Source organism: Tiliqua scincoides, chromosome 4 (genome assembly GCF_035046505.1).
Source record: "Tiliqua scincoides isolate rTilSci1 chromosome 4, rTilSci1.hap2, whole genome shotgun sequence".
NCBI classification, from domain to species: domain Eukaryota; kingdom Metazoa; phylum Chordata; class Lepidosauria; order Squamata; family Scincidae; genus Tiliqua; species Tiliqua scincoides.
Genome location: NC_089824.1, coordinates 198538513 through 198565779, shown reverse-complemented (window position 1 = coordinate 198565779; position 27267 = coordinate 198538513). Strand labels below are relative to the sequence as shown.

Genomic DNA, 27267 nt, shown 5'->3' with positions numbered 1-27267 from the left:
TTCTTTCCACAGCAGAGAGCCAGTGCAGTTTTTCTCTTATGCTTCCTCAAGTGTTATAACAAGAAACAACAGGAACTGGGGGAGCATAAGCAGAGAGCCCCCCCCCCATGGACAGCATTGCACAAGACAAATTTCTTTCCATGACTGTGTACACCAGTGATTCAGTACTTGCAACCCCAGACATAATCTCGCCTCATGGCCAGCATTTGCCTGTGCAGACAAATATTGCCCACAGGGAAAGTGGGTGGGTGCAACAGCAACAACACCCCCTCCCCGCTCCACAAGTTCTTGTATGTGTTTGTTACAATGCCAGAACAAGACTTCTTTTAACAACTTCTGTGGGGTAGGCTAAAGGACAGAAAGCAACTGCTAGGAGAGGTTTAGTCATACTATCTTCTCAATAGGCCATAAATACCTGTAAAAGTCCATTAAGAAAACTCCCACAGACTGACAGAGTCCATTGCAATAAATGGTGCAGGAGTTTCTCCAAGTACAGCACTGCTATTTGTCACCTGAGGAGTGGAACAGGAGTGCCCAATTCTCCAGCACTGAGTCTTAATCACCCAATGCAACAGAGAGCATTCACTAGGGCAGGTTCCCTTAAGAATAGAGGCCTAACAGAGCTACACCTCTGCACATTCTTTTTTAAAGTGAATGCTTCTTTTCTTAAGCTTCTTTGGGAATGCATACAATACAGGAACATAAGAACAGCCCCACTGGATCAGGCCATAGGCCCATCTAGTCCAGCTTCCTGTATCTCACAGCAGACCACCAAATGCCCCAGGGAGCACACCAGAAAACAAGAGACCTGCATCCTGGTGCCTTCCCTTGCACTGGCATTCTGACATAGGTCATTTCTAAAATCAGGAGGTTGCACATACACATCATGGCTTGTAACCCATAATGGATTTTTCCTCCAGAAACTTGTCCAATCCCCTTTTAAAGGCATCCAGGCCAGATGCCGTCACCACATCCTGCGGCAAGGAGTTCCACAGACCGACCACACGCAGAATCACCACAAAATCACACAGGAAGATGTGATTAATATCATCAGATGACATTAGGTTAAAAAAGATAACCAGTTATTTTAAAATATATAGCTTGGTCATCAAAGAATTATTGCTGCACAGTCCTTTTTTTCCATTTTAACATAAGAAGTGGTACTGAGAGAAGAGCCACAGAAGGTGCATTACCTCTTCTAGTTTGCACTGAGAACGACGCTGGAAAGAAGTTTGCCAAGTTCTTCGAATGCACTCAGTACTAGAGCTGCCAAGTTCTTGCCGGGAAATTCACCCTACCCTGTTCCAAATTCTGAGGCAGCAGAAAGGGATGCAGCTCATGCAATGGTCCCTTCATCCAATCCCTTCCCTAACCTGCTGTATTGTAGCAAGCAGGGCCCTAATCTACAGCAGGCCAAAGGAGACTGGCTAGACAGAATGGCAGCTGCACTCTCACTACTTAAAGGAGTGCTAAGGTCTCAGGGAGACACCACCAGAAAGGCAATTGATCCTGCAAGTCTTTTCAACACTGATCAACACTAGGACTGTCACCTGACTAAAAAAATTAGTTTCCTTCTTTAAAAAAAAAAAAAAAAAAGACTAACTGACTTTAGATATATTTGCACATGAGTAATAGTTCTGAAGTATATAGGCTACTTTGTGACCATGTGCCACAAAGGTTAACTCCTTGTAGGCCAAAATAGGCATTAGTTTAAACCCAAAGCAGTATGTGGACTGTCAGTGGTCCTGAACAGCTGCAGGGAGGCTAATTTGGTGTGGGAGGGTGGTGTGATGGTTGATCCTGCTATTTTAGCAGTGAAAATCCCCACTGCAGAAGCACTATCCACAATTAATTACTTTGGGGGCCAAAAGCGACTGCGGGGGAGAGGGGGTTTATCTCCAAAGTGGGAGGGGTAAGCATTGCCAGCATACCAAGCTCTGAGCCGCATCACCCCTTCCCATGGCTTACTGGAGGACTTAGGGCTGACACTTCCTGCCTTGCCTAGTCTGGCCTTTCAAGAAGGCATTTCTTCAGTGGGAGAGAAAAGGGAGAAGGTTTCTAAAGATAAGGGACATTTCCGGTTGTGTTTTTTTTTTCAAAAAGTGCTTGAGTGGCACCTTGTGGTGGTGCAGAAGTGGTCCTTCTGAAATGGACATTCCTGTGTGACAGGAAGGAACTGTGTGACAGTTCTGCCTGTGGAAAAGGTCCCCACTCAAGCAACAAGGAGAAGACTTCTTCTGCTCGCTCTGGAAGCTTCCATTTGTGGAATGAGTTCCCAATCGCAGAAGTACTAGTCAGACGCTACCTACTGTATTTAAATATACATTGCTTATTCTGCTGTCTGATTAACTGGCATTTAGGCACTTTTTAGTTGATTAAAACCTCTTAAATCAAGTAATTAACTGATCAATTAATTATACATTGAAGTCCTATTAACACATACCTCTCACACCACCCAGTATGAAGCAGATTAGGCTATTGCAGGAGGGAATCTGCCCTTGTAGCAAAGAACGCACACAGTGTGTTAAGCAGCTATAATGTGCAAAGTTATATACTCATGCTGCCCTTGACATCTGTTTTCAATAGCTTGTAGACACAAGCACTTGTCCAATACTGACACGTGCTGACTGCAAGCTATTAATTCCACTGTTTGCTACTACACTAGCCCAGCTCAGGTGTACAGATTTGAAGACATCAACAGGATTATGTGCTTTCTAGGTTTTGCAGTATAGAGAGGACACTTAGTCCTTGCCTCTCAGCACTGTATCTGGATCCACATTAGGAGCAACACTCCTCCAGCTCCCAGGAAAACAGACAGTGCCTCAGCATTTTGGGCAATGGTAATACTGACTCCCAGGTTTCCCCGCCACAAGTCTCAAACTTATACAAGAACATAATATATATAAAAAACTGTGGGACCATCTCTCATTCCCACATGATCTTCTTCCTCTTGGTTCTTTCCCCTGACATGGCCCTAAGAATGTCATACATGGCCAGCAAGTCTTATGATTTCTACTGAACAAGATTCAATAAGGATGTCCCATGACAATGCCACCCTGCCCAACGCATGCCCAACGCATGCACCAACGCATGCACCAAATGTCATAGCATCCCAGAGCTCTCTGCAGGGTGCAAGTGCATCCATCTCACTGCTACCTTTTGAAGCACAAAGGTAGATGCAATCTGTTAACAGGCTGGTCTAACAATTTCTAAGATGTGACTTCCATGGTCTTGCCATGCTTGCTTGTTTTTTGTGTTCTCAATTCAGATCCCCCTTCCTCCATCGATGTCAATGAAAGCTTTTTTCCAGGGCAAGATGGCATGCATGTGAGATGGGGACGAGTTCCACATCAGAGCTATCACAATTTCCTACCTATCCCTGCCACAATGCCAACCTCCAGACATGCTATTTACAGAAAGAAAAAAATAAGCATGCCAGGGCCAAGGATGTGATTAAAGTCACATCTGGTTTGACCCCTGAGGTGAGTAGGAGAGCACTTCCGATTCAAACCACAACTTGGTCATGAGTTCACTAGGCACTCCATCTCAGCCCTCCCCACAGCTGCACTACAGGGATAATGCAGGCCTCTCTTTAAAGGACTATTATAAAGATTACAGAGACGTCTGCAACATACTTTGAACACTAGCAAAATGTACATAATAATTAGAATTAATATCATGAGCAACCCGATTAATGTCACATTTAAACAAATCTGTTTGCAGAAGGTGGCAGTTCCCATGTCTGGTGGTGAATAACATGAGGGTGCAAATCCTGCAGCTGGGGATGGCTGAACCCGACCTCTCAACACACATTCTTTACATCAGGTGTTGATGTCAGCGTGAATCATACAAACACACGGAGCTGTCCAATTCTTCCCATAAAAAAACCTCCCAGAATTTCTAAAATGGACAGCATACTTGTCTGTCTTGTAAAGGGACTTTTTTCAGGCGTGTTAAAACTGGTATATGCCCATCCCAGTTTTTCCACTATACCTGCCTAATGGGCTTATTACTGATTCAGCCATGTACAGTTCAAAATATGCTACAGCATGTCACACTGCTAAATTGTTAAGAGGTATTCACATCAAAGACAAGAGCCTTAAAGACAAAATCTTCATTTTAAACCCAAGGCTAGTAAGCATAGTGCTAGATCTACCCAGATTTCTTAGCCACTGACAGCAGGGACACTATTTCAAATCTGGCAAGGAGGGAATCAATTCACAGCAAAGGCCTATTCTTGGATATTTTCAGAATTAAATTGCCATGGCTACTCTTCATACTCTATGTTAAATCAGAGATATTGCTGAGGAATAATACTGTATGAACTAAAATGGGACCGGGGAAGAGAAGGCACTGCCCACCACCACCCTTAATGGCAGCCCTGCTCTTCCAATTGAGCATGCTTTTGTCATGTACCACAAGGCCAACAAGCACTGCAAATACGTATTTTCCTAGCTTGCACCCTCGCTCCCAGTTAATTGCTTCAAACCGATGACCTGAGTGCAGGACTGCAGCCCTGGGGACGAAATTACCCAGCTGCCAAGTATCCTGGTTCTGCCAGTTCTCTAGTAAGACTTTTCAAAAGTCATATAACCTGTGTCTCAGTTCACAGGGAGGGGAAAAAAAGCAGATGCAATCCTGGTAGTGATGGAAGATAGACGATGTTTTACCACCAGCCAATTCGGCATCCCCATTTACAGAGGTCTGGAATGGAAGATTTTTAACTGGGAAATTGTGGCCTCCATTGAATAGGATCCAATTGTCTCTATTCATTATGTTAACTAATTATGTCAAAAACTGCAGTTTTTAAGATGGAAAATATTCCACACCACTATTTACAGCACATTTGCAAAAATCTTTTCTATATGTTTTGCATTGTAAGATTGCAACACAAATGCTGATCACGCAGAGATATAAACAGCACTCAACAGTCTCTCCGAAACAGTAGAAGAAACATTTACTTGTTCCAATGTGTTCCAATGCCAATGTACGTTTGTACACCACTCTGGAACAGCATCACGCTAGAACAAGGAACTGCAATCTCAGAGGAAACTAAACAGCTGTTTCAACACGCTTTGGCCCTTATTCAAATACTGAAACATAAGCTCTGACCAGGAATGCATATGAAGAGTCCAATTTAAACCATGCCAATTACTTGCGGGGATCAGGGAGGGAACTGAGTTTAAGAGGAAGTATCAAGACAGAAAAAAGAAATACACTCAAGAGATCAAAAAGGTCACCTCTCGCATTACCTTTTTAAGCAAGGGGCACATCCCCATAAATCATATTTGTGTCTCAAGTCCTGACATAGGAGGGGTTTTCTGTGCTTACTTGCTTCCAAGACACACATGATGAAGATATCTGAACAGCTTTGCCCAAGTGCCATAACTTTTGTGAAAAAGGGTGGACTGTAAGCAATTTTCCATGATACTGGGCAATCATCAACAGGAGAGAGACAGACAAGAGAGAGCTAAAAAAGCAAACCAAACAGGCAGGCTTTCATCATTAAAGGAATTTACATTACATTGTTCTTACACAGTTGTTTACTTGAGAAAGGTGTTACAGATTTTATCTTCTTACATCATGAATCACTCTATAAACAGATTAGGCAACAGATTAGTTTTATGAATAAATAGGGCAACATTCACCTTCAGAGGGCTTTTGTCCGCTTTCTTTATGGTGTTGATGAATTGCTAGGCCTTCTGGATTGTAGAAATTTCTCTCAAGCATAGACCAGTGGTTCCCACACTGTGGGTTGGAATGCACTGGTGAGTTGTGACCTGATTTTTGGTGGGTCGCCATAGGGTGATCAGATAACCAATTGCCTCAGGCTATTCAAAAATCAGATACTGTAGCTGCTAATTACCCTGCAAAGAGCTCAGCTCCTGCAGTTTGCAAGCATGTGTAAATATAAGGAGATACATTTGAGGGTCTTTTTTCTGTTATTAGTTAGAAATAAAAAGCTTTCCCAAGTTGCCTGGCAGCTTAGGAACTAGTCCAGAAATATTTCACCTCTATGATTTCTCATTTGTCAGAAATGAACCATAATGCATAAATGCATTATGAAGACAATCGTAATTGCCAAACAGGAGTACAAATGAAAGTTATAAGAATCCTATGGATTACTTTACTACCTCACAAAATTATTCTGATTGTTTTGGCCTTGCAACACCACAAGACCAATGCTCCCAATGCAGAACTCTTTGGACACTCCGACGTACACACGTTCATTACAATGGAACGTGCAAGATCAGTTCCCCATGCATAGCACGCACAGTTGCTCTTGCACCAACACACTGTGGGGATGGATTTCATCAGGTAACTATCATTAGTAAAATTCAGAATTATTTCTGTATTAATGTCCTGCTGCTTTGCTGAAGTGGGCACTTGCATGAAAGCAGGACTTTTAACTTAAAACCCCACCACCACAGACACTAGGAGGTACAACTAGCTCCACTAACCCCATTGCGCACAGCAGCCAACTTTCAAGTCGATTAACAGCTTGAAAAGATTTCAGGCAATATTGGCAGAACTATGGTGAAATTGTTTAAAACCAATGAAGACAAAATCTAAAATGTGCTTGTCCTCGCTTGTTATTTCCTACCTGCAGCAGAGTATTCTTTTTCTGGCAAGATTCTAATTACTGCTGTGGAAATTTGCAAAGATGCTGTATAACAAGAATCAAAGCAACAGGAAGAAGAGGTTGCCCATGGAACAAAAGAAAAAAGCCCATGGATTTAAAATGCACTTGAGATCAACACAAAGGGCATTTTTGGATTTTGACAAAAAGGAAAGAAATGCAAGGAATCCAGACTGCCTGAGATTGCTTGCTTGTTCTTAAACTATCAGAGCCTATAAAGCTTTCACAGGAAGTGTAATAGCTAATTTGTTCTAATGCTAAAACAGATACGAGAAAACAAAATTTCCTTAGTTAGGGCAATTTAGGTACACAGGCACCTCTTTGGAGGGGAGATCAGGTGTGATCTAGCAAGACATGTGATACACCTAAGTGCGAAGCTCTGGGTGAGCTGCAGGCATACTCTCTTTCTTGAGGCAGGAACTGGTCTATAATTAGTAATCTAGTAGCTCAAATCTGTGCAGTGCAGCAAATCTCTGGCAAATAATTTTAACAGCTTTGGGCCCTTAGCAAGCTTTCATCCTCTTGATGACACAAACTTCTTCTTTCTTAGTGGTTTGCTATTTAAAGAAAAAAAGGTTGATTTTTATTTTGAAGGGCATAAATAATACAGAGACAAACTGACACTTCCCCTTAAGACAACTAAAAAGAACACACACGTACGTACTCAAAATGAGAGTAGCATTGACAGGTACCTGGGGAAGTGCGAGAGAATCCTTACAAAAGCAACTGACCAAGGCTTGAAAACTTTCCATTCTGCAATATTAGGCTAGCAACTGACAAAATGACACAACTGGAATGAGATTTTAAAATCTGAAAAGGTGATTTCTGCCAAATTCAAAATCAAAAAGATGCATATAGAATTTATCTAGATGTACAGATGTTTTCTTTTAAGAAATACGTCAGCTGCTGTCCACACTGCCTGCGTCCGAGCTTACACCATCTCCCCACCCCATCAGAACATGCAACTTCAGTCCAATTTGTTGTATTCCAAATGCAGCTGTGAACCAATTAGAAGTTCCCCTCTCACTGTAAGTATTATGAATACTGTATATACTGTTTTTCAACAGGAGTAATTAGCATAGTAAATAAATGGTTCTCTGTCCCCAAAGGGCTTCACAATTTCAAAAAAACATACAAACACAGAAGATACATCAGCAATAGCCACTGGAAAAGATGCAATGCTGGGGTGAACAGTTGCTCTGCAAATGCTAAACATAAGAGGACACCATTTATATTAAGAATACAAACAGCTTAGAGCTGTGATTTTCAGCCACTGTGCTGTGGCACATTTGCGTGCCACAAATGGTCTACAGGTGTGCTCGTGGAATTTGGGGAAGGGTCATATTTAGTAGGACCACTGGAGGATGTGAACTCCTGGCCACCAGTACAGTATGCCTTGTCAATTGTCAAAAAACTGATGGTGTGTGTGCCTTGACCATTTTAACACTCTCAGTGTGCCATGAGATGAAGAGGGTTGAAAATCACTGGCTTAGAGTATGCAGACAATGCTCTGAGGATACAAAAGAGTCATTTTTTGTTTCAGTGAATGTAACAACGTTGCTGGGAAACACCCCTTCCCCAGTTTACTTCTGCGAAAGACACTTCATGCATGCTCCCAATCAATTCCTTTTTTAAGCTTTTATACTGTCCCTCCGCCAAAGGACCTGGGTAGTGAACAACACCAATAAAATTAAAACACAGTTTAAAAATTATCAAGACAACACTGCAAACTAATCAGCACTAATAAATGAGAAAACCACAACAACAACACAAGCTCAAGAGCTAGCTAAAAACAAATGCTTGCCTGAACAGCCAGGTTCTGGCTAACCACCTAAACTTTTGCAGTGTTGATGCCTGCTTGGCCTCCAAGGGAGGGACACCTCAAACAGCTAGTGCAGGGGTGCTCACACTTTTTTGGCTCGAGAGCTACTTTGAAACCCAGCAAGGCCCGGAGATCTACCCGAGTTTTTTTTACAATGTTCGTGCCATCATAACATATAACATTTATGTGCACAATGTATGTTGGTGTACCTTGAGCCCCACATACTCAGTGGGGCTCAAGGTACACTTACAGGACTTACTCCTGAGTAGACATGCCTAGGATTAGGCTGTGAGGCTGCAATCCTAGCCACACTTACCTGGGAGTAAGTCCCATTGAGTACAATGGGCCTTACTCCCGGCGTTTCCTCCCAGAGGCACCTGAAGGGGGGGGTCGGCACTCCGCGATCTACTCATTTTGTCTCGCGATCTACCGGTAGATCGCGATCCACCTATTGAGCACCCCTGAGCTAGTGCCACTGCTGAGGAGACCATACTTCTTGTAAATGCCTGTCCATGCTTCTGACAAGCCGGAAATCTGAAGCAGGGTCTTGGGTGATGATACGAGCATCTGGTAGGTGGGATACATTTGAGGGAAAGTCATTCTTCAGGTATCCAACCCCTAAAGTGGTTAGGACTTTAAGGATCAAAACCAGCATCTTGACTTGAGCCTGAAAACATACTTGTAGCCAGTGCAAATGCTGCAATGGAGGTACAAATATGCTACCAGAAAAATGTCCCCGTTAGGCAGCTGTGGTTTATACAACCTGAAGCGCCTGAACTGTTTTCAAGCACAGCCCCATATAGGTAGGTCTGTGCTCTCTAGGAATGGTCTTGGTTGGTGCACCAGCTGAAGTTGTTGAAAGGCACTCTCTAATATTACTGCCCTTAGTCCTCCACAAGGACAGTTAGATCAAGCAATACTCTCAGAGCCCAATCCTGAGCTCTTAGCGCTGCTTCACCACCGGTGCTGAGTGTCACAAACGTGCCATAAGGCACACCTGCAGCCCTCAGTGCCAGTCCAGCACTGGTGGACCACTGCTACTCTGCCACTCCGCGGTCGCCTGAACTGCTGGGCAGTGGAGACTTAGGGCAGGGCGTGGGATGAGGCAGGCGGAGGGTAGAGAGAGGGCAAGGAGGAGTCATGCCAGTGGGAGGGAATGGGGCAGGAAGGAGGCGGGACCAGAGGAGCTTTGCTTCTCTGCATCCAGAGCCTCCATGCTGGGCCACAGGCCCAACACGAAGGCTCTTGATTCTACGGTGACCCAAGAATTGCTGTAGAATCCTGTAACCCCATTGTGGGGCTACTTGCCCTACCCTAGGGAAAGGGATGAAAGTCCCCTTCCCCCCAAGGAGTGGCTGTCTTGTTGCATGCAGGATGCTATGGCAGCTGTTTCAGCGCCGCAGCAGTCCCAGCACAACAGGCAGCTCAGGATCGGGCTGCCAGTCAGCAAATTTGTCCTTTTAGGGGTGAACAGAAAAGGTTACTAGAATTATTCCTATTTTAACTGAACCCCCAACCAACAGAATCACCATCTTATCTCCATTAAATTCTAGCTTCAGTCCCTCAGTACCAGTACACATACTGTGCACCACCCCCAGGCTTTTCAGGTGTCCCAGAAGGATGTTATGGTTGATGGTATTGAAGGCTGCTGAGAAATCCAGGAGAATCATACACTTTCCCATCTTTCTCCTGCAGCAAGCCACCAAGGCTGTCTGAGGCCTGAGACCAGGTCAAAAGCCGGACTGGAAAAACTCCAGATAATCAATATCATCAATATTGATTATCATCTAGGAAAGCCTGGAGTTGGGACACCACCACACACTTAAGTACCTAACTCAAAGACAGCAAAGCAGATAGTCAAGACAATACAGGTAATTACTATGAATATTGAATGCTGCTCGTAAAGGGATACTGTAGTTTGATTTCAAAAGCCTAAATTTAAAAAAAATCTAAGCAAACAGTTCTGGCCAAATCTTTCAAAGGTGAGGAACTGCTGATCATTAGTTCACGCCACATCAAACTACAGGAGACTTTATTGTCATTAATTTTGAAAGTAGGCAACCAAGACTCATGAAAACAACTGAAACAAAAGTAGTGTCAAAAAATGCACACACACATTGTGGCTCAAGTTTTTTGCAGGTGCATGAATAAAGACTGGACAAGGATGAACACACGGAAACACGTAACCAAAGAGACTCTCACATCATCCAGAATACTTTCAGAAATGCACGCTCTTTCTAACCCTGGGGTTACCGTTCATGTCAAGGGGAAAAGAAACATGAAGCTACCCTGAGACTACAGCATGAAAACTAACAGCATTAAATGGCAACCAGAACATACATTCTCCAGAACGGAATAACTTGGCCTTTATCTAACACACGTTCCGAGATGGCAGAAAAGTATTTTCACTGCACGTTTCTGATAAAGCTCTTAGAAGTTTCAGACAACCTCCTGACTGCCCCTTTGCTGCTCCTCTCTTGTCCTTCCTCCCATGCCTTATATCTTTGCTCTTTCATTTCTATCATCAGGAATTGGTGGAAACCCAGCACTGACATTTTACCAAAAAGTGTGAACTTTTGCTCAGTTGTCTGGCTGGTGTATCAAAGCCAAAAAAGATTATCCTCTTTATCCCATAAGCCCCAAAAAAGGTATGCATTTTTAAAACAACAAACATGAGAAAAGAGCATCTACTAAACAGTTCCTTGGTTACACATCTCTGGCATCATGTTCAAGTTGTCTGACAATGACATGATAAAATATTACTCCCCTGCAGGGGTGATGGAACAAAAAGGGTACAATGCAAATGGGATTGAATGTGCACAGGATTTGGCTTCAGGCAGAGAGTTAGGGGCTCTTTGCAGATTACATGTTCGTCTGTATACTTTTTTGGTTTGTTTTACTGTACATCAAATGTATCAGTGCTGTTCTCTTAACGCACACGCTGGGACAACATTTTGCACAAGCTCCTTCCAAGGCTTTGTAGTCTCAATGTTACAGCCAGCATCCTCTTTATTCACCTCACTTTTGTATTGTAACACACATCCCCAATATGTTCTTGGAATGCGTTGCGAGAATTTCCCTGCTATTGTTTGAACAAGAGTCACAGAACAGCACCAACACATTTTCCCCCTTCAGCTTCTGATGTTTGGATCCAAGCCCATAGGTTTGAAATCATCTTGCATGTGTACATATAACTAAGAAGACACTGCAGAAACATGCTGTAGGTCACTGGTGGGCTGTGACCCACCACTGAAACGTGCAAGGGTCACTTTCCCCTTAAGGGGAGTGACCAAGATATGGGTGTCTCAAAGGCACAGCAGCAATTGCAGTGCCACGGCCACCCAGAAGCATTTTAGCATACCTGGGGGGACTGTGCAGACTCCTGGAGGGTCCTGGAGGCTCACAGCCCCCTCCATGAGCCTCTCCTCTGCGGTAGTGGGTTCCAGTCTGCAGTTGGAGCCCACTTCCTGTTTTGGAAACTCTCGAGTTCAGGCGCTCTGACTGCAAACTGGAAGTGGGCTCTGACTGCAGATCGGAGGGGATCCGAATGCTGTGGAGGGGATGCTCACGGAGGGAGCTGCAAGCCTCAGGACCCTCTGGAGGATGCACAGCTCCCAGGTACATTAACATGCTTCTGAGTACCTGTGGCGCCACAATCACTGCAGCACCGTTGGGACACCCCCCATTCCAATCCCCAACCCCACAAGCACTTACCAGTGCTTCTCAGACTCCTGGAGAGTTTGAGAACCACTGCTGTAGGAAGCTGCAACTGGGTCCAGATTGGTACCATATTTTGACATTGTACACATTAAAATAAAACCATGTGAAACAGCCATTAGAAAGCAATCAGCACACAGTCAGACCATCCTAGTTTGAGAAGACCTTTCAAAATTTAAGCGATTCCTCCAATGTCAGTGATATCTTAATTATGTATATACTCGTATTATTAGTAACAATTAGTAGGCACAATTAACTATTAGTAACAAACATAAAGGTGCCCACTATAATGGACACAACGGTGGTATGAGTGTACCCAACACACCAGAACTGGGAGGTTTCATTAAGATGCAAAAGATCTCCCCCACACTGCAATCCAGTTGGTATTTCCTAGTTTGGGCATGGTATGCTATATTTTAAAAACTCAGGGTTTCTGCTCTTGCCTCATTAGAGAGAAGGAATGGTTTTTAAATCACTATCAATGCAGATACAGAATGTGGCATCCCAACTAGTGCTCCCACCATTGGGAGTTTACTCTACAAATGGAAGGTTCTCCATAAATGAAAGCAGAGTTCCACGCATGAGCTCCTGATAGCAGACATACTACTCGTATTCTGGATGACACTCATCACAAGGATGCTTACGTTGCAGCAAACGTAAGGCAGAACAGGCATGAGTCTAATCACACACATAATAAAACAAAGAGAAATCACTTCTAGAGTGTTGCTTTACTCTGCAGGTGTGGGTTATAAGAACATAAGAACAGTCCCACTGGATCAGGACATAGGCCCATCTAGTCCAGCTTCCTGTATCTCACAGCGGCCCACCAAATGCCCCAGGGAGCACACCAGATAACAAGAGACCTGCATCCTGGTGCCCTCCCTTGAAGGTCACGAAGGTGCACCAACACATGAAGCAGCCCTCAATCACACATGTTTTGCAGCATGTGAAACAATCATTGCTGGAAGCTACCAGATCTTTCCATCTACAAAGGGATTCATTGCTCTCATATATATATTGTTCATGCTTATATTTATCTATCAAAATAAAATACTGCACAAATCCCTCGTTACCTTCTGAAAATCCTATGCACATTTATTTGTGAGTAAGCCTCACTGAAGTCAGTGGGATTTATTTCCGAGTAAAACATCACGCATAAGATCAGGCTGCCTGTCTTAACAGGAACTGGGCACATTTCAATGCTTATGTAGCAGAATATCTGAACTGCTAATCATTATGCTAGGAAAAACCAGGGTGTGTGAGTGTGTGTTGAACTTCTCTTCCTGTCAAAATCAAGCAGAATTAAAGCATTACATTCCTGAATATGGAAATAGCTCTTTCAAATATATATACAACATTTCGATAAGAAAGAGACGGAGAGGAATATCAAATTATACACTTAAGGAATTCCTTTCTCATATCATACTGTTGGGTATCCTATTAGACATAAGACAGTGTGATGAAGATCGCTGAACCCAACAAATGCTTCTGAAAATCAGTTCAAATCAAAGTTTTAACATGAGAAAGATCTGTACTGGTTTTGGTAAGACTTCCCCTTAAAAAAAATACAAAATAGCACTTCTCCAAGGCCAGCGTTGAGCTCTCATTAAAACAATAAGAAGATTGATTCAGATGCCAGTAACACAGTAATTCAGCAGGTCTTACTTGCACAAACGTCATGACAGAAAAATTACTGTGAAATATATGTTGTATAGTTATTGTAATTTCATCACTAAGTGCTGACAATGCAACAGCACAATCCTAGGCAGGTCTACTCAGAAGTAGTCCCTATGGTGTTCAATGGGCATTACTCCCAGGAAAGCAAGTACAGTACAAGACCAAGCCTAAGAAAGTAAATAAAATCTAGTGAGCCACCTGAAAAATGCCGGAAGATACAAATATGCTCTTTGCCCTTATGCAAATAATTGAATTAGTATGTGGCTTTGTTTGAATGAAAGATGGTCCTTGTAAACTGAAGAGTCATTCTGTAGCTTCTCTTTTAACACTTGAACAGGCAATCTCACTTGTGGAATAAGTGGGATTCAGAAAACTGAGATATTCACGTTCCATTAGTGTTTCACTAACTTCAAATAGTTGATCAGGTGAACAGCTGACTTTAGTAGATTACTTACTTACAAATTTAAGCCCCAGAAGTGTTCCTCTCTCAAAGAAGGTGGATTCAGGAGGTTATGTTCTTCATATAATTAGCTAGTCAATGACGCTTTCATTAAACCATGAAACATTGTGAAAGCCTATTCCTATTCTGAATTGTGAAGCCTATTCCTTCTAAATCACAGTACTGCTACAGTATCATTCCACCCTCCAAGGACATCTCTGGTGGGATTCATGCCACTTAGGTAGAATGCCTAGCTCTTCTACAATTCAAACTGTGCATATCTGAGCTTCACAACAAAATGGTGGTGGCAGCATAGCCATGACTCATCTGAAGTCAAGATTTTCTAGGTCCTAACCTACCTGTTAAAGACCTTGGTTGTAAAAGAACTAGCCATTAGTTAGTAAGAAGAAAGCTCACAGACAACGATACTGAGTTACAGCCCAAACCTATGGTTCCCAGCACCCAGAGGAACAGCAGCATCAAAATGGCTATCACCGTTTTGCAATCTTGCAGGTGCAGGGAAGCCACCAGAAGTCTTCTTGTTGGAAGGAGACTTTCGGCCCCTTCTCCCAAGGAAAGCTCCAGGCCCAGCAATGGGGCTTCTCAAGTCTGCGCTGGCTATGTTCCCGAGGCATTCTTGAGAACCTCCTTGTTGGGCTTTGCAGGAGGATAGGCACTAGCAGAGGGGGCCTCCAGCACTGGTCTTGAATAATTACACAAGTCTGTCTGGTTGGGTGCCCATTTAGATACATGTCCCTAAACTAGTTGATTTGTAACTTCATCATGGCAAGAAGCCTTAACCTACTTGCCACAGAAACAAAGACCTGTTCCTTTTCACCCTAGTACCCGGAGGAGGGGGAAAACCGATTGCAAAATTAATCCCATTTCAGCTTATCACTATCCCACACACAAAATACAATTGTCCCTTGCTAAGGACAACATGGAAAATGCACTCACGTGCATATACTGGAAAATGTATCCTTGAAAAATGTCTTATGAAAGTACTTAAATCTTGCTCTGATTCTGACAGGGATTTTAGATAAGCATTCTAGGGTTTTTATGGAGCAGCTAAGCAATAATGTACCAAACACTAGAGCATGCTTTAAGCTGGTAGGTAAGGAGTGCAAATATACACAAATAAGGACTGCAAACACGCTTACATAGTAAGCGTATGCAAGGTGGATTCTATGCACAAACACTTCCAGAGCATCAGGAGTCCCATTTCATTTGGCCTTGGTAGCCAGCGAAATATCTTTGTCACAGACCATGGATATCCCAAGGGTGGAGATACAGAGTACCATTTCAGATATCACACTGGGCTTTGGAATCCTACCACCAAAGTCCAGCACACCTGAAGGAGAAGGCTCTTGCCTTTCCTATGCAATTCAAAGCTTCACTTTGGGCATGGGATGCAACACTCATCATGGTGACTGCCGTGAAGTTATTTGTGGACTTTTGTGAAATACATAATATATGGACACAATATTGTTCTGGAAGTGGGTGGGCATGAATCCACTGTTCCACATAGATGCAAACACAGGCTAAGTCTGGATTAGAAGACTGAGAACCCAATCCTATCCTTCCCTCCCCCCCCATTGGTGCAGCTGTGCCGAAAAGGAGTGTGCTGTATCCAGGGGCGGGGGGAAACAGGGAGGCTTCAGAGAGGAAAGGAGATTCTCTTATCTCTCCTGCTCCACAATGACTCCTGCTCCACAATGGGTCCCCTCAGATCTGTACCAGCTCTGTAGCTGGCACAAGTCTGAGGACAGAAAGGGGATGGTGAGGCTGCTGATGGAGGGGATAGGGTCTGGAGTGTGCCATCGCTACCAGATCCACCCCCTCCTGCAGCATCCCAGACCCCCCCTTACTGTTTCACCTCCTCCCTGTACCTGCTGCTGTCTTACCTGCTCTAGAGGATGCGGTGAGGTCCAGTAACAGACAGGGAGTGCTACCTCCTCTTGCAGTAGTGGTTCCAAAATGACTGCTGATGGAGCACTCCATGAGCTGTCAGCAGCCATTTTGTGACAGCGAAACTCTGTATAGGAATCTCTGCATAGGATTGGGCTGTGAGTTGCTTTCCTTTTGCACAACTAACATAATGTTGGCCATGAAGAAAAGTATTCCACCCCTTCATGAGAAGCACTAAATTTTTACCTCAAAAATTGCCTCACTGTTGCTCAAATAGAACAAATCTACATCAGTTGCTCAGTTCAAACAGCCCTTGAAAGAAAGCTGTGCCCCCCTTGCTGAAAAGAATAATTTATAGTATGCTAGGAACGTATTTCTAAGCCACACTTGAGTGTAACTGGTTCGCTTAAAAAGTGTCATTGTTTGCAAGATAGAGTGCAGAATGTCTTATAAAACTTTTCTATACCATTAGAAGTAGTAGTTACAACTGCTGTAGTAATGCTATTGTAATCAAGAGCGATGATCAACAGTGGAGATTATATCTTTTTGTGCCGTTTCAAAAAAAAGGGTATGGGGAAATCTGATAAACTATTTTAAAACTGACAATTCCAAATGCATTCTGGTTGACATGATGTATTCTGTACAATCTTGCTAAATACTAGTATTCCCAAAATTCAGGCTTTTAAAACATATGGTACCATGAAGACACAGAAAGAAAAAAAAACAACTGGAAGGACTGGGGTGAAGGTAGTTTAGATTTTCATTGGAGATGTTTTACTCCAAAAGGAGAAAGACTATGTACAAACAAAATATACAGTATATCACTGAAACACTATAAGCTAAGGACAAGTACAGAAGCTCCTTTATTTTAGAAACATGCTAGGTTGCAGGGGTCTATTTGCAAGTTATTTTATTTGTTAATACAGTAATGCCTGGATATCTGTTGCTTAAGTTGTCAATTTCACTCCAGATGCTGTCAGTTTCACTTTGCACATTATTAGTTTCACCAAGGAACTGCCTGGAATACTCATGTAATGCTTCCTTGCTCAGTAGCATCAGGTACAAACCAGAAATTGGGGCTCATAATGGTGTTCAGAAGTTGGAATGTTCATAAGATGGGAAGCTTCTGTACACACATTTAAGACTAACTGAACGGTATCATAGTTACCTAATAACAGGATATAAAACAAGCTTCCCATTGCAAATCACTCTGATGGTTTTGAACAGGAAACTTGTAACCAGGGGCCACTCCACCAGCCACAATCATCAAGCAATCTAATTCAAATTATGTCCAACCATATAGTCAATGAGCTCACCAAAGAATATGGAGGATCTTCTATTTCTCTCACTTAGATGGCATATCAAGCTTATCTGCAATTTTAAATATGGGAAACTGAGATAAAGAGTTTAAGCAGCTTGCCAAAGGTCACATGTGAATTCAGTGCATACGTGGAGAAAATAGAACATAATTGCACTCCCAGTGTTATGGAGTTATTTATTTGGCTTGACATACCTGGAACTTACATGTCTTTTTTTCAGAAAGGGAAGGTTTTCCTAATAATTGACTGATACAGGAAAATGAGAGCAAAGTGACATTTTCCAAAGTCATTTGTTTCCTGGCAACACACAGACACTTCCTACCAGAACCATAGACCTTGAAGGTTAATTAATTAATATGACCCATGCAATCTTTTAGTATTTAAATTTTCCGTGTTCCAATTAGTTACTGTTTACAGATGCCCAACACAGCCACTTTAAAATTAATATTCATGTCCTGTACCTAAGATGATTCTGCCATTCATTCAGGTTCAGAACCATTTAAAATTTAAGAATTCATCCTTCTATTGGTTGCCCCCTTTCATATTCCAAGTGCTATAGAGATGCACTATTTACCAAATTTATGTTCCATCATTTTTCCAACCTGGAGCACACATGGGAAGCATACACGGAGCTATTGGGTAGTCACTCATCCAGCTACTGACCAGGTCTAGTTTAGCTTCTGCAAGGTTTGCATATCATGTGCTCTCAAAGCATGCCCTAGGCTCCTACTACAATTATCAAATAGGCATTTCTCTGAAGAAACTGCAAAACTGCCCAATTTGAATAAGCCTTCACTTTATATTTTTAAACATTAGTTACAATCCTAAGCATGCTTACTGGGGAAAAAATACTATTTAACTCAATTGGTTATATTTCTAACTAAACATGCTGTGAATTTCACTGTAAATGTGTTTCAGTGGGAAATTCTCATAAAAATGAACTTCCAAAAAGCCAAAGGCCTTGATCAATGCACTAATGTCTGCAGGCATTATTTCAGGGATATCCTGCAGATTTTGGCTTCCAATCTCACTTGTTACCAATGTATTTGGTCAAATCAACCAGAGAAAACCTCACTCCATGCCACATCTTAGTAGAGAATTTTATGCAAACCCAGTAGAGATTTATGCAAATCTTTGTCTTTCCTTGTTGCTGAGAAGGTAAAAATGTGGCTTATACATTACAAAAAAGTTATTGTGGGGTATCCATGTTACTGCTTTGTTGCAGCTTCACATCATCGCTGAAAACATCTTTACATGGAAAATGAGAAACCAGCTACGTTTTGCAAACAATGCAGGAATTGAAGGACAAGATGGATTCCAACACTGTTGTCACGTAGGGAAAAAACGTACTCTGCTGAAATAGATTTTAAGTCTCCAGTTCAGCTACAACACTGTGTGTAGACTTCACTCTGCCTGACATGCAAATTCAGATGAAGAGAATCTGAACTGGTAGGCAATATTTGACACAAGTGCAACTCCTCATTAATCCAGGGGTCATTTGATTTCAGATACATGGCAAGGCCATGAGATTATTTCAGTATCAGAGAAACATCAGAGAAACATGCAAACTTAGTTCTCCCAAGGAAGGAAGTTCTGAGCTGCTCCTGAGAGCTCACTGCCTATCACAAGTTGGCTGAGGTATCTAGAGATTAAAAGAGAACCGAGGATGCATGTGTATGCTTAAGTGAAATCCAATTGAAAGCTTTTAGACAAAACAAGATATTTTCATAAGAGTAGTTCAGAACTGCTGGCAATGGTTATAGCTTCCCAAATTATACTTTCTGAGGATAATTTATACCAGAAAATGATTTTCCAACATCTTAGAAAAGATTCAAACTTTCATAAAAAGCATGGAGTTAAATCTGCTCCTGTTCTGCTGTGTTTCAAGGTGCAGTTGAGGGAATCACATCTGAAAGCACTTGAAGGCCAGGATATCAAAGACATCAGCCTGATCTCTATGTACAGAGGTGTTTTGTTTTTTTTAATGCAGAGAGTGCACAAACATGCAATTCTTCACCTGCATCTTGAAATGGTACAGATATGAGAAGGCTTTATTGTGTGTATTCCCTGAATGTTTGCTTTGACTCTTAGAATTGGTTTATTCAAGTGATATATGTAGTTCTCAAGAATCATTTTGCAAAGCACTGAGACCCTTCTAAATATTTTCTAATACAGAAAATGTATGGGAAAGCATGGAGAGAATAAAATAGTGGCTTATGCTGCAATCCTATGCACACTTATTCTACTTACTAAACTCTACTGAACACAGGGGGGTTTACTTTCAGGTAAACATGCAGAGAATTGCTCTGTTAACTTCAATAAATGCACTACCAGTGGAACAGAGAAGTTATATTTGACCAAACTACCTGACTAGAAGCTGGCCAGGACAATCTGCTTAAAAGGGGAATTGATACTTAATTACCAGTGGCAGGCCAAACTTAAGCATGACAGCATCTTTAACATCCCTGTGCTTCCCAGGCCATACTGATATATGAGTTTCATTCTATTCACAGATACAATACCATGCAATAAGTCACGAGTGTTCAGAGGTTGCATCTGATCAACTTGAGAATTTCTAGCTATACTTTTCCTAGTTTTTGAGATCTGAAGTGGTTTGTGCACTGTGGCATCACTGCATATTATCCCAAAATGTGCTGCCTTCATCAAAAGCACATAATTATCATCACTGCATACTCAGTAACTAATAGGTAACAAATGCCATTGCCTCCCCTTCCCACCATTAGTACTTTAAAATAAATACAAGACTGAATGGAGAGTAATAACAACTAACTACATCTAAACGTTTTTCCTCACCTTTTTAAAGCTTAAGGCTGGTGCCCCAAGAATGGAAGATATTGGTGGGGAGGCAATGGGAAGAGGGAATGGACTCCAAATTAAAAAAAAAAATCAGTGCACAGAGATATTTTGTACAAGGGGTGGTTTAAGTGGGTTAAATTCTATCTCCCCACCACTACCCCCAGCTTTACCTAGAATAAAAACAGATATTTAAAACACTAACTCTGCAAGATAGTCTCTGACTCAGAAGTCAGGGGCACCATGGTGTAGTGGAAGACAAAGAACCTAAGAAAACAGGCAAGTTAAGTTAAGCCTTAGTGGCAAGGTCAAAAAGGACGTGACTATTGGCACAGCTATTCCTTGAACAACCCTAACATTAAAGGGCCTTTGCTCTGGGAACCACTACAGTGTGACAACTCATAATAGCCAAAGGCAGGCTGAGGTCTGAAAGAGAAAAGAAAAAAAAGCATCCTCTAACCCACATACATGCTTTAGTCATTGACATGTAGTACTTATGCTTGAAATACCCAACAACAAAAAATCTTGTCTCCAATAGCAAAGTAGCAATGTTATCAATAAATCTATGTTTTTTTTAAATGCATCAGTCCTGTGCTGGGATAGAAATGCCAGCCCTAACTTCTAGGGGCTTGGGCAACCAGATACCCAGGATAAACCTGCTCAGTAGGCATTTTAAGAAGTTGAAAGGAGGTAAGAAGCCAAGAGCCCCCACAGTTTCAAGTGCTCTGTGAGCCATGTCTAAAACCAATCTCAATCCCCTGAAAGTCAGAATAGAGGGTAAGAAGCCATTCACATATATTAAGTCAATAAATAGCCTTTTTTCGCCTCTCAAAAGATTAGCAAAAAGCATGCTCATTTGTGGGTTGGGGAGATCCTTCACATCTCTTTACAGAATTTCTTTTAAAAAGGATTGTAATTGAAATGTCTACACACAAATCTTAAATATATTTCTTTAAGCCAAAAGGGAGACAGGATACCTGTATTGTGTCAACACATTCTTTTTTATCAGCCATAACTACATGCTTCAGTCCAGAGGCAGAAACTGAAACTATACAGAATCTGCTGTCAAGCCAGCATGCCATGATACGCAGAACACTGCAATGTTTTATGAAAGCAGGAAAGCCGGCATCATCAAACCTTCAGGATTTGAAAACCGAGGAAGAATTCCCCCCCTTTTGTCTCCCAAACATGATTTTGACAGATAAGTCATCCCAACTTTCCCCATGGCCCAATCCTCTTTTTAATCCTCTTTTCCAAAGGACAGGGAAAGCTCCCTATGCAACAGTGACAAAGGCATAAATAACAGAGTGGCACCCCCCACCCCACACACAAACCCTAGATTTAAAGAACACACAGATATTCAACCCCTATTACATTTATAAACTCAACCCCATCCAGCCCCATCCCCACTGACTACCAAACTTTAGCAAAAATAACAGAGTGGGAACCCCCCCCCCCCATACAAACCCCAGATTTTTAAAACACACAGATATTCAACCCCTATTACTTTGATAAACTCAACATTCATCCAGCCCCATCCCTATCCACTAGCAAACTTTAGCAAAGTGATGCTGGGTGCGATTGCAGAGCTGCCCATGCTGCTTTGTGTGCCTGTGCATGTGTGTTTTTTGTTCCTTTTAAAAATCAGAACTAAAACCCCACCCCGCAACCCCTGCATAAGTTTTCTGCATGGAGATCTTTAAAAAAAGTGTGAATTCAAGTGGATGGGGAATGTGTTCAAAAGCAACATGTTGCAAGCACCTTTGCTTATTGGGGGGGGGGGAGGATTGATTGAAAGAAACAGCACTGGGGGAGAAGGAGGAAAAAAAGGACATGGGGGAATAAAAGGCAGGCAGGAGCCTTTGAAAGGGGGAAATGGGGCTATTTTCCCTCTATAGGGCAGATCCTGAGCCCAGGTGGGGGTGCTGCCCTTGTTCCCACTGCAGGAGGCTCCTTGTGTGCAGCTCCAGGGAGGAGAAGAAAGAGATACAGACACACATAGGGAAGAGAGAGAAAAAGAAAATGGCGCAGAGACTAAGTCCCCACCGTCGACAAGGCGACTTTCCAGGGGGGAATCGGGGCCCTAAAGGGACCCCCTGAACCCAGAGGAGGCCTGATCTGGGCTCTCCACTGTCCCTGCTCCCGAGGAACGGGGTCGGGGGGGCTGGGGGGCTTCGGATCTGGGAGCCTGGGGAAGCTCGATGGGAACAATGGGGCCGGTGAGCGAGGAGACGGGACTTAGTCTCTGGGACGCCATGTCTGTCCTTTGACCATCCTTTGCAATGCAAGGGGAAGGGGAAGGAAGGGGGAGAAGCAGCACCAAGCAGACCCCCACCCCAAACATCACACCACCCCAAAACCCCCTCCCCAGCTGAAGAGCAACAGACTCACCATTTGCTCGGAAACCTTGGTCGATCTATGGGGAGAAAGGGGGGAAAAGGTTTATTTTTTTTAAAGGGGTCTGACCTGATCTGGGTCTAAGAAATGCTTTTACCTAAATAAAATAAAGGGAAACACATGACAAGGTGGGGGAAGGAATCAATCCAATGACCTTAAGCCCTGCTAAGGGGGACACACTCCTAAATCAAGAGAGGGGCCCCCAACCTAGATTCCCCCCACCACTGAAGTTCTGTCACCCTATTTAATTGCCTCCCTTTCTAGTGTGTGTTTAGGTATTCCCAGAATGTTCCCTCACCCCCAAATCCCCCTTTATACTCTCTATGCCTCTCCCCCCCCCTAAAAAGGAGGAGAATCAAATAAGGGGTGGTGGTGGTGGGAGAAACTGCTCCCCCCTTCACCCCAAGGTCCTTCCTTTGCTGGAAAGGAGTACAGAGAGAAGAAGATGCCTGCTTAAGGCTGCCACCCTATCCACACTGACCTGGGAGTAAGCCCCACTGATTATAATGGAGCTGACTTCTGAGTAGACATGCCTAGGCTCTAAGAGCAATGGGGGGGGGGGGAGAGACAGGTTAGAGACGGTATCTATAGGCAGAACAGACCACTTGGAGGGAGCCCTGGTGAGATGTAAAGGGGTGAGGGCCTGAAGGCACTGATGATGGGGTGGAGGTAACCCCTCTAATGGGTTTTGGTGGGTGGATAGGGGAATCCTGGAAATAATGGGGTGAGGGGCCTGCATATTACTATAATGGATCACCTGAAGGGAGTCCTGTTGAGATAAAAAGGGGTTAGGGCCTGAAGGCACCAGGGAAGGGGGGAACCCCTTTTAATGGGTCTGGTGGAAAGGGGGTCCTGGGGAAATAATGGGGTGAGGGACCTGCATATTACTATAATAGGTCACTTGGAGGGAGCCATGGAGAGATGTAAAGGGGGTGGGGGATGGGAGGTAACCCCTCTTAATCGGTCTGGTGGGAGGAAAGAGGATCCTGGGGAAATAATGGGGTGGGGGGCCTGAATATCACTATAACAGGCCACTTAGAGGGAGCCCTGGAGAGGTATAAAGGGGGAAAGGCCTGAAAGCTCTGGGGTAGGGTGTGGGGAGGGGTAAACTCTGTAATGGAAGGAAAGGAGATCCTGGAAATAATTGGAGGGGGGGCCTGCATGTCACTACAGGGCCAGGATTGTGTCACTGGGACGAGGGGAAAGCAGTGGGGCTCCCTCTGAGCCCCCCAAGGACCATCACTACACCAGAGATGCCTTCAGACAACGTGGGGAGCCAGACTCTCCCCCCATTCCCCGCCCCCCGGATCAGGATGAGGCTGATTTTGAGGGACCTGGGCACATTCTCTCTCTTCCCCCAGTTAGGGGGCTCTGGGGGTACATCTCTCTCTCCCCCCCCCACTGCAAGCCTGGCAGCACCTGGACTCCCTGCCCCCCTCTCCTTGCCTACCCCCTTGGGGTCCCCCCTTACCTGGGAGTCGTTGTGCAGCTGATCCCCACTCATGCCTGTAAGCCGTGCAGGGGGGAAGGGGAGCTGGCTGAGAAGCAACTGGGGAGCAGGAAAGTCTGAGGCCAGAAGGGACAACGCAGCCCCCTCGCAGTCAGTTGTGTAACAGACTAAGTCCTCATTTCCTTTCACTGCGCATGCGCTGCTACTTTTAAACCGAGGGGCGGGGCTAGGCGACGAGCAGGGGGCGGGGGGAAGCGAACGCCGTATTTTGCATATCCCAGCCCACCTTCTTCGCCTCCTCCAATCAGCAAGCCACGAGCGCTCAGATTTGCATTCGAACCACGCCCACCGGCTCTGTTGTTCCACACCTCCTCCCTCCCTCCCCTTGACGCTTAGGCCACGCCTCTTCCTTCTCCGCCATTTACGAAAAATGCCGGTTACGTTTTTTTTTTTTTTTGGCGTGACTTCCTCTCCTCTTCAAAACGCCGGGTTCTATTTTGCATATCCGGTCACGCCCCTTCCTTAGTCACCAATCAGCAACGAGAGGCGGAGAGTCCGATTTGCATATTTGGCCGCGCCCTCCTCACCACCGGGAAGATCCTTTTCCGCAGCACATTGTGCAAGACTCAATGTGGGCGCAACACGTTTCCCCTCCCCCACGACGTTTCCCCTCCCCTACTCTCTTCAGTGCCTGTGTGCGCCAGCGTTTAATTAGACAGTGGAACTCCTTGCCACAGGATGTGCAGATGGCATCTGGCCCACATCCCTTGGGAGTTAGAGAGTGGATGGAGGGGTGTTCTTTTCCTCTCATACCACACCAGAACCAGGGGTGTTGGGAGAGTTAGGACAGACAAAAGAAAATATTTCTGTACCCAGCATGTAATTGGTCTGTGGAACTCCTTGCCACAGGATGTGGGGATGGCTTCTGACCCACATCCCTTGGGATGGTGAGGGCAGGAGGTCTGGCTCAGTTGGTAGAGCTGTTGCCTTGTATGCCTGAAGATCTGAGGCTGCCAGTTCGAAACAACCGAAAGTACCCGAGAACTGAGGACACGCTGATATACTGATGAGCTGACCCTCATCAGTGGCAGAGAGAAGTTGCCCTCAAGTGGAGCCTGGGAGGCAAAGGGCCAGAGAGAGGTCAGATCGGGAAGGAATCCAGCTGGAAGGAGGAGTTCTATGAAAGACTAGAACTATTCAGTTGTAAAAATCCCACGTAGAACAGCCTGCCTATGTAAACCGCCTTGGATTAAGGTCTGAGGAAAAATCTGAGGACCAAAGAAAGGTGGTATATAAATACCTATATAAATAAATAAATAAATAAATGGTGAGCGTGGATGAGGGGTGTTCTTTTCTCTCTCACACCACACCAGAACCAGGGGTGTTAGGAGAGTTAGGATAGATGAAAATACTTCTTTACCCAGTGTGTAATTGGTCTGTGGAACTCCTTGCCACTGGATGAGGTGATGGCATCTGGACTGGATGCCTTTAAAAGGACAAAAGGACAAATTTATGGAGGAAAAGTTCATCATGGGTTACAAGCCATGAGGGGTATGTGCAACCTCCTGGCTTCAGTAGTAGCCTGCCTCAGAATGCCAGTTACAAGGGAGGCCATCAGGATGCCGGTCTCTTGTCTTGACATCTGGTGGGCCTCTGAGGTACAGGTGGCTGTACTAGATGGTCCTTTGGCCTGATCCAGCAAGGCTCTTCTTATGTTCTGCTGACAAAGGAGGGCACCAGGATGCTGGTCTCTTGTTGTCTTGGATGCTCCCTGGTGGAGCTCTGTGACATACAGGACTAGATGTGCCTTTGGCCTGCTCCAGTGGGGCTCTTCTTATGCGAGTGAATTGTATATTTGTCATGCAAAGATGGATTTCAACCTAACCTTCCTCACAGCAGTGGCATATCTAGGGGGCTAAGGGGTGCGATTGCCACTGCCTCACAGGTTGTTGCAAAGATGAAATATGAGGGCTAGCCCAAGCTCATTGAAGGAAGGGTAATATGCAGGGCTCATGAGAGGGAGGTAAAGGGAGTACCCAGGCCCAGAGTCAAAAAGAGGGCTCAGGACCCAAAGGAGGGGGCCCAGAAATTTCCTGGGGTCTTCCATTTTCCAACCTCACCCAGACTCGCTGCATATGTGGGATGCTGGAGGGACTACTGTGGCTATTGTAGCAGCTACTGCCACAAGCTACATGCACTGAGCCAAGGAATGTATGCACGATGTTCCTGAATGTGGTCAAATCTGGAAGGAAACTGGCCTGCTATAGTAGCTCTTTGACTTGTGGATCCGCTAATCCTGAAGGAGTGTATAGGAGCTCAGGGACACAGCTGTGGAAGTAAGTTTTGATACACAAATCCAACTTTCCATTTTACTGTGACTTTAAATCAGCCATTTTCAACCACTGTGCCATGGTACACTAGTGTGCCACGAGTGGTCCAGAGGTGTGCCACAGTAATTTGGGGAAAGATCATTTATTAGTAGAGCCAATGGGATGTGAGCCCCCCACTGGCAGCATGGTGTGCCTTGTCAATTGTCAAAAGCCTGATGGTGTGCCTTGACAATTTTAGTGCCTTGTCAGTGTGCCACAAGATGAAAAAGGTCGAAAATCGCTGCTTTAAATATAATGATGCTAATTTTCTGCAATGATTTTCTATACTTAAAAGATTTTACAGAGTCATAGGAGTGTGTTTGGTCTTCCATATTACCATATCTTACTGCTAGTGTCACACAGGCAAGAAGACCTGGGCTCTGCATTGGGAAGTCCAGTAGACCTGGACTCAAAGGGTGCAATCCTAATCCCTTATGTCAGTTCTTTCCAGCACTGGCATAGCGGTGCCAATGGGACATGTGCTGCATCCTACAGTTGGGTGTCGCTCACGGAGGCCTCTTCAAAGTAAGGGAATGTTTGTTCCCTGACCTCAGAGCTGCATTGCCCTTTGTGCTGGAAATCACTGACATGGGGTTAGGATTGTGCCCCAAAACTATTCTGGATGTTGCCAGCATGTTTCCCCTCCCCCACCCTTGGGAAGGGGCCCAAAAGAAACTTTGTACTTCCTGATAAAATTACTTTCAGAGGCCCTGAT

General features: G+C 44.1%; 1 protein-coding gene across 1 annotated transcript in view; it reads right to left on the bottom strand.

Moving 5' to 3' along the window:
* TOP1 (DNA topoisomerase I) overlaps window positions 1-24352 on the bottom strand; it is a 111500-nt gene extending 87148 nt beyond the window's left edge. The window contains exons 1-2 of the mRNA XM_066623624.1: window positions 24205-24352; window positions 22728-22752 (exon numbers count right to left, since the gene is read on the bottom strand). Of these exons, the coding sequence (XP_066479721.1) occupies window positions 22728-22752; window positions 24205-24237 (58 nt within the window). The 5' untranslated portion in view covers window positions 24238-24352. The remainder of the gene's footprint in view (window positions 1-22727; window positions 22753-24204) is intronic.
* Window positions 24353-27267: the final 2915 nt, after the last annotated feature.